The sequence below is a fragment of the Aulostomus chinensis genome, chromosome 7 (assembly GCF_037954235.1).
Source record: "Aulostomus chinensis isolate RoL2024-O1b breed Wild chromosome 7, RoL_Achi_v1.0, whole genome shotgun sequence".
Taxonomy (NCBI): domain Eukaryota; kingdom Metazoa; phylum Chordata; class Actinopteri; order Syngnathiformes; family Aulostomidae; genus Aulostomus; species Aulostomus chinensis.
Genome location: NC_141326.1, coordinates 25,173,958 through 25,186,518, shown reverse-complemented (window position 1 = coordinate 25,186,518; position 12,561 = coordinate 25,173,958). Strand labels below are relative to the sequence as shown.

The 12,561-nt window shown below is 42.2% G+C and overlaps 1 protein-coding gene across 2 annotated transcripts in view; it reads right to left on the bottom strand.

The window, feature by feature from the left end:
* Positions 1-7,029: 7,029 nt before the first annotated feature.
* The window catches only part of mon2 (MON2 homolog, regulator of endosome-to-Golgi trafficking), a 35,394-nt gene continuing 29,862 nt past the window's right edge, over positions 7,030-12,561 (bottom strand). For both annotated transcript variants that reach the window (XM_086209512.1, XM_086209513.1), the window contains 7 exons: positions 11,514-11,642; positions 9,913-10,103; positions 9,010-9,070; positions 8,803-8,926; positions 8,322-8,529; positions 7,708-7,790; positions 7,030-7,273 (listed from right to left, as the gene is read on the bottom strand). In XM_086209512.1, the coding sequence (XP_086065638.1) occupies positions 7,110-7,273; positions 7,708-7,790; positions 8,322-8,529; positions 8,803-8,926; positions 9,010-9,070; positions 9,913-10,103; positions 11,514-11,642 (960 nt within the window). In that variant the 3' untranslated portion in view covers positions 7,030-7,109. The remainder of the gene's footprint in view (positions 7,274-7,707; positions 7,791-8,321; positions 8,530-8,802; positions 8,927-9,009; positions 9,071-9,912; positions 10,104-11,513; positions 11,643-12,561) is intronic.

The window sequence follows — 12,561 nt, the reverse complement described above, 5'->3', positions numbered from 1 at the left end:
GTAGGAACTCGAGATTTGAATGAGGACAAACTCTCTTACACTCCAGCGACTGTATAGAATAAGAACATTTACCAGTCTGACAAACTGTGTCAAGTGAGTCCCAAAGCAATATGTGGATGAAGGGTATCAGTTCACTGAATTGCCTGACAGGAGATTTCATGGTGGAGGCTGCTGCAAGGGGCGTAACTTGACACTGAAGTACACACACACCCTGAAGTGATGAAAGACAACTTGATAACTTGACCAAAGAATTGCGTCCCCATTTCAACTGGTCTTTCTTTTCGATGTTTCACTTATATAAGTCGAAAACTAGTGCGGAACAATGAACTGTCTTTTCTCAAGTCCAATGAAAGCGTAGTTGAGGGAGTATACTGCGGGAACCTGAAATATTTGTGTGATCAAGATTTAAATTAGATTACGGGATTGAGTTTTATCTGCTCATATGAGAAAAGATGCAACTCATATTCTCAAGTGCCATTGAAATGACACCTGATGGCTTTTTTGTTATAAGAGAACCCTCATACTTCCACTCACCCAAAGGTGCATGGAACTTCCTTGAACAGATTGTTGTTCCCTGTACTTTTGGGGGTACACAATCCTGCAGTTATTCTATCAATACAGCAGTCGGTCTGTTTGGTATTACTGTGTATCTCTAAGGAAAAAGTGCGTCTCAAAGAATACCAGCAGCTGTTGGAGTGAGGCAGGTTTGAACCAGCATCACAGCTGAAACTGACTCGGCCACTTGCAAGCATGACAAGGGTCTTTTCTTTACATACGTATATCATGTGACTCACCAAGTCCGGCGGTCCGTTATGTTGGTCACGCTTGTGCCCCAATATCTGTAAAGTACAACTGAATGTGTTTGTCATTTAAAACGGTGTACCTGATACTCTGCCGGAATCTGGCGTCGCGGCTGCCTGCCTCCACGAGGCGTGCCTGTCACAGTGACCTTTGATTAACTAAATCGACTCAGTTCATCCTCCAGTCCTAGTAAACTTTATACAAGATTTAACAAAAATCTCCCTGACTTTCTAATCCCAGTGGACATTTGTGCCAAATTTGAAGAAATTCCCTCATGGCGTTCCTGAGATATTGTGTGTATGAAGTCTTAGTGACCGTGACCTTTGACTCTTAAATTCCTCCTTGAACCCCAATTGGATGTTTGTGCCAAATTAAGGGAAAAATGTGGAAATCCCTGAATGTATTCCTGCAAGATCATGACATGAGGTGACAGTGAACTTGACCTTTGAACTGAAGACACATTGCATGTGGCTCCTAAGGATACGAATGAATATATAAAAATGTCTTTTTTTTTTTAAATGGCAGCTAGGTGTGTAGACAGTTGCTACATATGTAAACCTACGTACTGCGGAATGTTTTGCTAGCATGTTCTTGTACATAGTTAGTAATTAAAGCAGCAGGAGGGACCGCACAGGTGTCACTTATATCAGAGGTTCTGTCCAAATGTCTCAGTAACCATGACAATATGCACAGTACCAGGTCCCTGAAAGCTCGCAATCTAAATGGAATTTCAGTTCTGATGAACGATTATTTTTGACATCTCAAATGTGTGTTGGGAATCCCTAGTTTGTTTTTCATTATTGCTCATGAATCACTTTCTGATGCACACAGCACACAACTGGAGCATTAATAAACCATTTATAATTGACTGTGCAGGTGAAGCGGAGATACTCGGCAGTCATCTGACAGACATCGGTGAGCACCTGAGACCAATTAATAGACACCACCGCCTTTAAAACGTAACACCCTGTACCGTCGTTAATACTTATTACGAGTAAAATAAATACATTATGAATGAATACGTATGATAAAATATATATATCACACCATAAATTATCTCCTTTTCTACCTTTTTTATGAATGAAACATATGTATTGGGTGTCAATTCAATGGAAGTTAATAAGTAAAGAAGGAGACTTGAGGGAGGGAGGGCACACAGGTGGAACTCTTCACGTGTGTTCACACGTGCAGCATCTGAATTGTGAACCATCTGCTTTATAAACCACTGAGAGTTCCTTTTATTCATTCATGTTATCGCAACCTTTCAAATTAGGGTATCAAGACACACACACACACACACACACACAACTAAACCAATCTGGTACAATACAACAGCACAGATATTAATTATTCCTTTGGGAGAAAATACATTATTCAGTCTTTTATTGAATCAGATTTTTGAGAGGTGCTACTGAGCTGTTCAGGGTTAAACTCTGAGCTGCTCCTATTATTTTGTCCATCTCATTTATCTGCCTGAGGACAGATTTATTGCAGGCTCGCTCTATCGCATGCGTTTCATACCTAATAAATCAGTAAATATGCCTTTAGACACTCATCAGAACAAGGTGCAGTCGTGAGAGTGAGCTTCCCACTCCTGGGTCCCCTGCAGGAGCTGGAGGGCCATCTGGTCCCCACAGGCCAGCGTTGCATCCTCCTCCAGTTTAGCCAGCACTGATCTGGCACTCTACACGTGTGTCAGTGTGTGAGTGAGTGTGTGTGTGTGTTTGTGTGGTCCAGATTGGATGACGGCAATGATGACACAGTCATTCCTGTGGGTGGCTTGTTTTTCCAAGGTCACAGCACTCCCACCTCACCCGTGGATATTTCTGAGGGAGATGCTGAGTGGGCTTGCAGCGAGATACTCATCTGTTGTACAGGAAAGGTGACGCTCTCACTCGCTCGCTGCAGTGCAACATGGGAGAACGGTTGTAGAGGAGAACAAAAAGATACTACTTGTAATGTCACTTCTATACACCAGCTTCACTTGCTTCTAACTGTCAATTAACAGATTCATCTCCTCAAAAATCTAAAGACATTTAGTTTGTACACAAATATCGTTTTGATTGATGCCGATTCAATTGAACTTCAATTGCAAATCTATAGACTGAGCAAAGGAGTTAACAGGATGTCAAACAAATAAAGGTTTTCTATTTGTAAGGAATTAAAAATCATCTTAAAACAAATGTTTAAAGATGATAAACATTTCTGATAATTGAAGAAGTGCATGTTTCAGCTCTGATCCCAAACAAGCAGCGTCAGCACGTTCAAGTATCCGCTGAAGTGGTGGTGCACTCCTGTCAGGAGGTGCGGCTGCTTGTGCAGGACAGCTGCGATACCCATTTGAGTGGACTGATTTTCCGCAGGGGGCTTTAATTTACTGCTTTAGGGCTTCAGGAGCCTGAAGCTTGATTTATCGGAGGCGAAACTCCAATGAGAACCTCAACTTAAGATGGATGAGGAGGACACGGGCCTCTGCACTGCTGCCTCTCACTACAGTCTGGACATGATTAATGATGTTTGGCTTTGCCCTGGAGGCTGAATTACTTCTAACATGAGGATAAACACTGATTTAAACATATTTAATGTAAGTTTCCTTGTTGGTTTCTTGTGCAAAAAAAAAGAAAAAAAGAATTCCCACTTCTCAATCATCTCTAATAGCTGGAGTGGAATTTATTGTGTAATATCAGCACAGATGCTAGTGGGCCGAGCTGTGGCCCAGGATGATCATAACTCTGATTTACACACTATCAAGTGTGAACTCGTAAATATTTCATGCAAATCTTCATGGAAGGTCAAATTCCGGATTCAACCTTCAGTCAGCAAGTGAGCGGCGGCATGCTCTCATCTAGGCTGCGGGGGTCTAAACTCAAGACAGCAAACCCTTGCAGCCGATCAAAAGCTCATTATCCATTCCGGTCGCTACCCCCACCACAAGACCCCTGACTGCCCATACTAATGTGATATCGAGCAGCCAGATGCTGTTGGGCAGCAGAGGAAGGATTTCAAAGGTTAACTCACAAAGCATGACCTACATCAGCAATCCACTCCCTGACCTCAGTGAGGACACCACTGCTGGAGCGCCTGGGGAGGAGGAGGGGAGGGAAGGCAGGGAGGGGGTTAGATCATGTGGCTGTCTGTGCAAACCGTCCAGCTCCAACACGGAGGCACACATTATCCAGATTTCACATAATAACCAGATTATTAGGTGAGCAGAGCCAACAGCTGCATGGATTTATGTCTGAGGTCTGCCCTGCATCCAAGAGGTGTTTAGGTGCAGCACACTATCTGGTCCAGAGAGTGATGGAATGCAGTCTAGTCCACAAAAGGAGGACAGGGAGAGCCGTAAAGCCAGCTCGGAGCAGATGTATTGTAGGATACCTTTGTGGGCAGCAGGAGCCACGTCACTAGTCTCCTCATAGCAACAGTACTGTTGACCTACATGCTTTCTACATGCACTCTGCCTGAGGAGGTGGAAAACCATGCAAATCCATAGGAGATATCACGCATTTGCATATCAAATTAGTCACATCATATTTCCGTCCAGCTCCGCCAGAATGCACGATAATAAAGTAAAATCAAAACTGCATACACGGAAGTGGTCTTTTCCCCAACGGTCATTGAACTATTTTATTGGATAAAGCATAATACAAAAGCTTCAACTGGAAATTCATCCATGAACACAAAATAAATAAATAAAATTAAAATACAGTTAATAAATTAACATGATATGAAACTAACGGTGTTGGTTTACCTGGATAAACCGACAAAGAGTGCAGCGAGAGGGGCTTTTTTTTTCTCTCTCTCGCTCTTTTTCTTTTTTTGTTCCTCGGCTGGAGAGCGAGCACCAGCACTAGCAAGGCAGTAGCTTGCGCAGTCATCTCCATAGCGGGCAGTGTCACAACCCAACCAACAGCACAAACTACTACCTCAGCCAGTGCCTGGTCACAATGCGAAGACCAAAAAGAAAAAAATAACAACAACAACAACAAGGGCACGGATAAAAAAAAAAAAAAAATGTCGTCCAGATGGAGAGATGCACCGTCCTCCGGAGAGACATTCCCATGCAGCTGGAGACGGTCCGTCCGCGCGTCCGTCCGTCTGTCGTCCTCTCTCTCTCTCTCTCTTTCCTCTCCCGCTTCGCCTCTGAACACACTTGAAATAAGAGAGAAACCCCGCCCAAGGAGACCTGCTCCCCCCGCGCTCCTCCTCCTCCTCCTCCTCCTCCTCCTCCTCCTCCGTCTTCAAGCTCCCTCTTCCCTCATGTGACCCACACAAGGGGGAGAACAATGCAAGGTTTGGGGACCTCAAGAGAACTCCTTACCGGGACTTCGTTTCATTTCAGATATGGAAAAAAGTAGTAGTTCCTTTACTTACATAAAAGTACAACTCAGATAAAAAAATACTCTGTTAAAAGTCTCCATTTAAAATTCTACATGTGTAATAGTAGTATTTGATATTGAGTTCACTTAGGGATAAAAAGTAACGGTACACATTCTACATATTTGTGTATTCCAGCGTTTAGAAAGGTTGTGTTCTGAAAACCAACAGTGATATCCCACTACATAGACTGTTAAAGTCTCCATTCCAAATTCTGCTTGAGTAAAAGCAAATAAGTATTTGAGTTTACTGGAGTATGAAAAGTGAAAGTACCAATTCTACATGCTGTTTGTGTACTCTGGTATTTGGGAGTTGTTATATCCTCTGAAGTTGCCAGCTTCGCATTTGGTTTCAGCATGCGTTTTCTGTGCAAAATATTTTCCTGCACAGTAACTGGTAGGTTCAGGTTAATGTAGTGGAGTAAAGACTACTACAGTATTTGAGAAAAAATACTTTGATACATTCCAGCATGTTTTTCTTGTTGCACGTGTGTGCTTCGCTGCGTAGAATGATGTGTGTACAACATCTACTTGGAATTATTATATTATATTATATTAATTATTATTATCATAGTGTGTAGAATATGATGTGTGGGCAGAACATCCCTGCAATGTTATTTTAAAATGGCATTCTGACAATTAGCCTTTAATAAATATATTTTCTTCCTGTAATGTGAATGTTAGAAGACGCCATATTGTGTTTTCTACTAATGATGAAGTCCACAGACAGACAATGGGAGGCTACTAGTATGATTTGTGACATCATAACTGATCTGGAAGAAGGCTTTACCACACACACCCACACACACACACACACACACACACACACACACACACACACACACACACACACTGGAAATATGAATCTTCAGTGCACAAACAGTGAGACACGACTTCCTGAGGAAGTAGGAGACATTTTGCGTCCAGCAGTTAAACGTGAAATGAAAACATATTTGTATATTCGTGTAATGAGGGAGAAGAGTGAGAAGTGGCGGTGCGGCGTGAGCAGGTTTTCAGCACAATGTTAAACATGCATTCTACTTGGTTTACACCGCATGATGCGTTGGACGGTTTGTAAATGGTCGTTTTGTAGTTGTTTTGCTGTTGTTCATCTCTGGAGTTATTTCTGAATTCTCATGCTGGGGGAAATAAATCTTCATGAATTAATCAAAGAGTGACTGACTGATTAACGAATGATAATTCTGGGTGCAGTATTGCTTTAATTAATGCACGTGTTAATGGGTGTCGTAGGGAAGTGAGGCAGACGCAGCACAGAGCTGATTGTAGAACTGTCCCATTTATTTTATATAGACAAGTACATCCCTTCTCAGATGGCTGGGTAACAATGACATGGAATGTTACAGTAAGATTTGTTTTCTTGCATAAAATTCTCACTGTTGAAAATGTTGCAAAAGTCTCTAAGTGTTCATTTTTAAGATCATTAAAGCCCCATTTGTTTGTTTGTTTGTTTTGTTCCTAATTACATCATCGACATGATCACCACACACTGTACACTGACTCGGCCTCATCAGGAGAAGAAAACAAAACAAACCCAGAGGCGACACTGCAAATGTTTAAATCTCTCTAGTGAACGCAGGAGTGTAGCCAGTCCGTATGAGAGTGGAGGTGTGTGTGTGTGTGTGTGTGTGTGTGTGTGTGTGTGTGTGGGGGGGGGGGGGGGGGGGGGCGTTATCGGCTCTTATGAGAAGCATGATGCATGAGAATCAGGCTCATCTGCGTGGTCCGAGTGGGCTCTGATTCTCTGGTCACTGTGGGTTGCCTCATGTCACTGTAGATGGGGCTCACGTGGAGTTCATGTCTGTGCACTTGTGAAGCACGTGGATCAAGAAGACACATTCAAGATTTCTTCATTATAAAAAAAAAACAACAACAAAAAAATAAAATAAAACAAAGAGCTGAATGCGAGCCAGGTCAGGACTCTCCGTTCTGGACTCTGGAGATTGGTGGCTGCATAAAGTCTTTAAAGGGCCCCAGGGCCTCCTTCAGGGCTGAGCTCACCTCAGACGATGAGCATGTGATACACTCCACCAGTGTGGGGTATAAGGCAATCACCTGAGCCCATGTGTTATCATCCACTGTTGGCAGTAAACAAAAGAACCGCAGAAGAAGGGAGGGTGGGAGGAAAAGGAAAGAAGAGAATATGAATTGTGAAAGGAGGCAATCGAAGAAATTATTCCCTTGATAAAATTCCCACAGGCGTATGGAAATGAGTTTTGCTCTGAATAAAGGGCGATGTGATACAAACATCCTGAAGGGCACTTCAAAAACCTAATTTAACATGTCTCACTTCAATCTATTGTGGTTAAAACGTAATTTCTTGTAATTGACCTTGGTGGAAACAAACACTTCTACCCAGACTGGAGATAAAACTCATTTGACAAATGGTCCCAACAGTACTGTGACACATTTATCTGAAATTAATAAATGATAAATATAGTGGCATCATTGCATTCAGCGTCTAACCTCCATCCAAGATCTAGTATGTCATCCTTCACAGTTCAATACTCACCGTTTTCTGGCTGTGTCTTTTTGAGTGAGTCCATCAAAGTACTGATAGCTTTCAGGACAAAGATAATCTCGGTCACTTGTTGCCTGAGAAGAAAAAGGCGAAAAAGATATTTAACACTTTAGTAATAAGTGACGCAACACATGAGAGGAACAAAGCTGGGATAAGGGTCACTGAAGGTCTTGTGGAAAGCAGCGTTAAAGCGCAGTTTTGCAGGGCAGCAGCAGCCTCTGCTGATGCGAGTGTTCGCGCACACGACGCTGCTTCAGCTGAAATCTCTTACTGCAAGAACTGGAAGAGTACTGCAGTACTGTGACAGGATTCGTAGTTTTAAAAAAAAGATTTTAATAACAATACTGGGACGGACAAGAATGAAAACATTGAGGTATCATGTGACTGTGACATTTCTCATGCTTATGACTGATCTGGAACTACAATGTGTCAAAACGCAGCTAACTGCTAGCGGTACACTGTCTGAAAGACTAAGAGCTCTTAGGGATTTTACATTTTAGGGATTTAGGCTCTTAGGTTTTTTTCCTCGGCTGTGTTTCCTCCAGAGTCATCCAGCACAGGTGAGCCACGCCATGTTCTAATCTATTTTAGTTGGTGTCGTGTACCTGGGCAGTGGGCAACGTCCGCTCAACCGCTCATCCTCTACGTAGCGCCTGAGGACATCCTGGGACCTCTTGAGGAGAACTGAGAGCGCCATGCGTGAGATGTAGCCTTCCTGTGGGGTTGACACCTTGTTGCTGAAGGAAAACTGCAGTAGTGTCTCAAAGCAAACCTTGGAAAACTCCTCCCTCATCCGTACATCGATCTCGGCCTCTGTCGAGAGAGGAACTTTCATCAGATTCAAGATATTTTGCGGATGCTTCTAAGCAAAGTTATTTACAGCTTGAGCGCCGCGCAACACTCATTTTGACCGGAGCTGCTTAGTAGCGAACCACAGGGAGAGCTTTTGTAATGGACTATCAGTTACAGGATGATTCCAACACTCTGCTTGCTGTCCCGTTAACGTCAAATTAAATAAAACAAAACAAAACAAAGCAACAGCAAAGCTGCAGTCAAACAATTTCCGCTGCCAAAATCACATCTTACCTGTGAATGAGGGCGACTGTGAGTGAATGGAACCTTTATTGAGCATAGCCATGATCTGGCCAACAAAGTCTTTGGGGATGAAATTGGCAAACGGTAAAATCTCTGTACTGATCAGCTGGACCACCTAAATGAAAAAGAACACAATGCTGACGTGGGCACACTCACAAAATCATGTTGACCGACCAGATGGGAGAGAAAAATATTTACCTCCACATCTACTGCTTCGTTCTTTTGAAATTCCTGGATGGACAGGTTATCTGGAGGAGTGCTATAAACACAATGAGTTTTTAGTTCACGAAACCAAACTTAAAGAATAAATATATCATACATACTTGATGACGCGCAGCGGTGCTGAATAGAAAGAGTGGTCAAAGCAAATATCAAGGAAACAAATTGTGGTTTGCTTTTAGGAGCAGAGAACAGTTTAACAAACCCTGATAAATGCTTAAAATAGTAGGATTGGATTTTTTTATACATATTTTGAAGAATCTATGATTTTCTTACTTTGCTACGTGATTATTACCAAGGTTGTGGTGAATGAAAAAAGAATCGATGGATGAATTCTATTTAAAAAAAGAAACATATGCAAAGTGAAAATATTTCTTTGCTTCAAGAACAGAGTTCTGAGTTTATAAATGAATGCGCACTTCTCTGTACAGAGCGTTTCAATTTTTACAAGGTTCACATGAATGTTCTTAGTCTGCAGTCATGGCCGGCGCTTTAAAAAGTGTTGTAGAAGGACAGTCAATCCAGTTTTGAAGAGGTAGCAGAGCGACTGCAGCTCCTAAGTGTAGAGTGTGTGATGTGTCCTGCAGGGTGAAAAAGTTTTAACGCAGTGGGGTGAGAACAAGGCACGGTGCAGGGGTGTCCACTCCTGTACCAGGACGTTATCAGAGAGGGAGCAGGGTGCGAAGCTCCAAAACACAACTAAGAGTCAGTAGGGCTGTGGCTGCAGCTTCTTCTGCTGATAAGACCATATCGATCCATTCAGCACTTATGCAAGATGCCCCCATGACTTCTATTTTGGGTCAAACAATTTGTGGAGTGAAAACTGACCTGAACATTCATAGATGGAAGTGTAGATGATGTCAAACTATGTATTTTTTGTACCTTTTGGTAAAAAGAAAGTCTTCAAAGGCGTTGGCCAACTGCGGCCACATGGTGTCAAACTTTCCCGAGGAGGCATGCTGCCGTGCCACCGGGAGTCCAATAGACAAAACCTTGAGCAGGGAAGAAACGGCGAGCTTCCAGGTGCTCTCTGACGGACAGGCATACTTCAAGCCCAAGGGCATTCTCAGAGACTGAGGGATGGAGGGACACAGGGAGGAAGAGACAACAATAGATCACGAGACTCAAGAGAGAACACAGACAGGCTCAAGGTATAATCCATTAAACTAAGCACAAAAAACTCCTTTCTCACACTAAAATATGGAGAATGACTGCTATTTGAAGGTTACAAGTTACTACCTGAATTCAAAGAGTGAAATTCAAAACAATATTTCAACATATTTGTGCACTGAGCAGTAGTTCTACTCAGGTTTCATTCTATTTCATTTCATTTCAGTCTCTTCTTCAGAGGACAGCAGGGCCTTCCAAGGTTAAGCCTTCTTGTTCTGTAGACAAAAATGTTGGGGATGGATTTATCCGTGGGGAACCCTCTTAATAAATCTTTGGCCCTTCAGCTTGGAGTTTCCTAGAAACAAACTATGTGAAAAGAGCAGTTTAATGAAGAGGTCTGGAAAAAGTGGAAGACCTTAAATTGTGATTTATACGTCTTTTTGACAAACTGTGCTTTGAAAAGTTTCAGAAAATGCAGCTGGCATTGGGAACCAACAGAACTACAAGTTGAGATTAACAGATAAGAGCATATATACGGTAAAATACTGGAGAAACTGTACTACTAAGTACAGTACTAAGTATATGTAGAGTATATAAGTAAACAGTGAGGTACGTAAGTACTGAGGTGAATGGACAGACTCAAAGAGAGTCCTGCACCTTAATTCAGAGAGTAAATCACTCACACAATCAATGACACATTCATTCCTAATAAAAAGTGGCTTTTTCCATTTTTTTCCCTGAGCTGGAACCAGCTCCCTGCTAAGGATCAGACCAGTGACACTGGACCAGATCAGTCAAATGTCACCTTGTAGAGCCAAATTGGTGGAGCTGAGGTTGGTTCACGATGATCTGTTAGTTTGCCGCTACAAGCAAACCCCTTCAGACACGTTATTTTATTTGAGCAACTGACATAAGAGTATTGTTTACAAGGACCTTGAAGAGAAATAGCTGCAATTTTAAAAAAACACCTGCTTTGATATGATCCACAGAATTATGACTCACGTTCAACTTTCTTCAGTGTTTGAGCCCATGAAAAGGAGCACAGCAGCAATTTTCTTCCCTGTGTGAATTTATTCTTTAAATTACAAAACCTTGTAGCATCAAACAATATTTTTATGACTGTGCAGGGTTCAACAACAACTGGTGCCCAGTTCAAAGTTTGGATAAGGATGTTGAGAACTTGCGGTTCTTATTGTGCCAGAACTGAGAATAATCAGACATATTCCAGCACTTAATGCTCAGTCCATCTCTTTTGATAATATATACTTGTCCATGAGAGAGAATGCCCTGGTGAAATTGATTTTTTTCTTTTTCGTTACAAAACTTGCAGTTCTGAAAAACAAATTGTACATATTTCAAAGGTCTCACTATACCTTGATGATGTTCTGCAGAACCTTTTCATTGATGACAGCCTTGTGGCATGCTGTTTTATGGTACAGGTCAACCACCACCTCTAAGGAGCGCTCAGCAAAGGGCACATAGTTTAAGGCAACCCATTCTGCCTGCAGGAGCGAAAAGAAGAGGAAAAACAAACATGAGAGAAAAAAAAATGAGTAGAACTAATGTGAATAGTTATCTCTGCCCTTCAGCAGGTCCACATTGAAAGCAGTTTTAAAGGCACACTTTGTAAGTAGCACACACGTGTATTTAAATGTGCTATATGCAAGTATTTTACATTCATACTGTATGTACTTTGCTACATGGATATACTGCCTACTTATGTTACAATGCTAACCAGCTTGCCCTGGTTTGTTGTATGACACAATACCATGTTTACCCTCTAGAGGTGATAGTGAGTAACTGAAGTGTCCAGCCTGCCTCAGTCCAACATGAGAAGGTAAAAAAGTGGCTCAACGATGGCTGAAGCAAGAGTACGTCACCTCGAGAGTGCAGACACACCCCAGAAAGACAACTTTCAAGAGCTCTTAGTCATCAGAGCTGGAGACGCTTTCATCCCCTTACCACAATGACCAACGCTGTCTCACAGTAAGAAGGTAGGAAACTAAACTGAGCCTTGAAACAAGTTTTTAATCTTCACTATGATCTGTTGCTAAATAAAGCCAATTATTTTTGAGCCAAGACCCAACTAGATCTTAGCCATAGCAGTGATACATTATTAAACATCAGTTTTTGAGATGGTTTTGGAGAGTAGAGGCAGCAGCTGGCAGCTCTGTGATTTGAAGGTGTGGTCTACCGTGCAGCCAAAGGCAGCCCTTCTCGGCTGAAGCTCTATGAAAGCCACCATTATCACCAGCCCCTGCCACCAGCAAGAAACCAAGTTCGGCGGTAAAGAAGAGAATGAAGGACAGACAGCTCTCGGCAAGTAAAGGAATAAAGTTTGATCAAACCTTTCTTTTAGCTGTTAATGTTAACAATGGTAAAGTGGCAATGCCAAGCTGAATGTATAAAATTACGAACAGT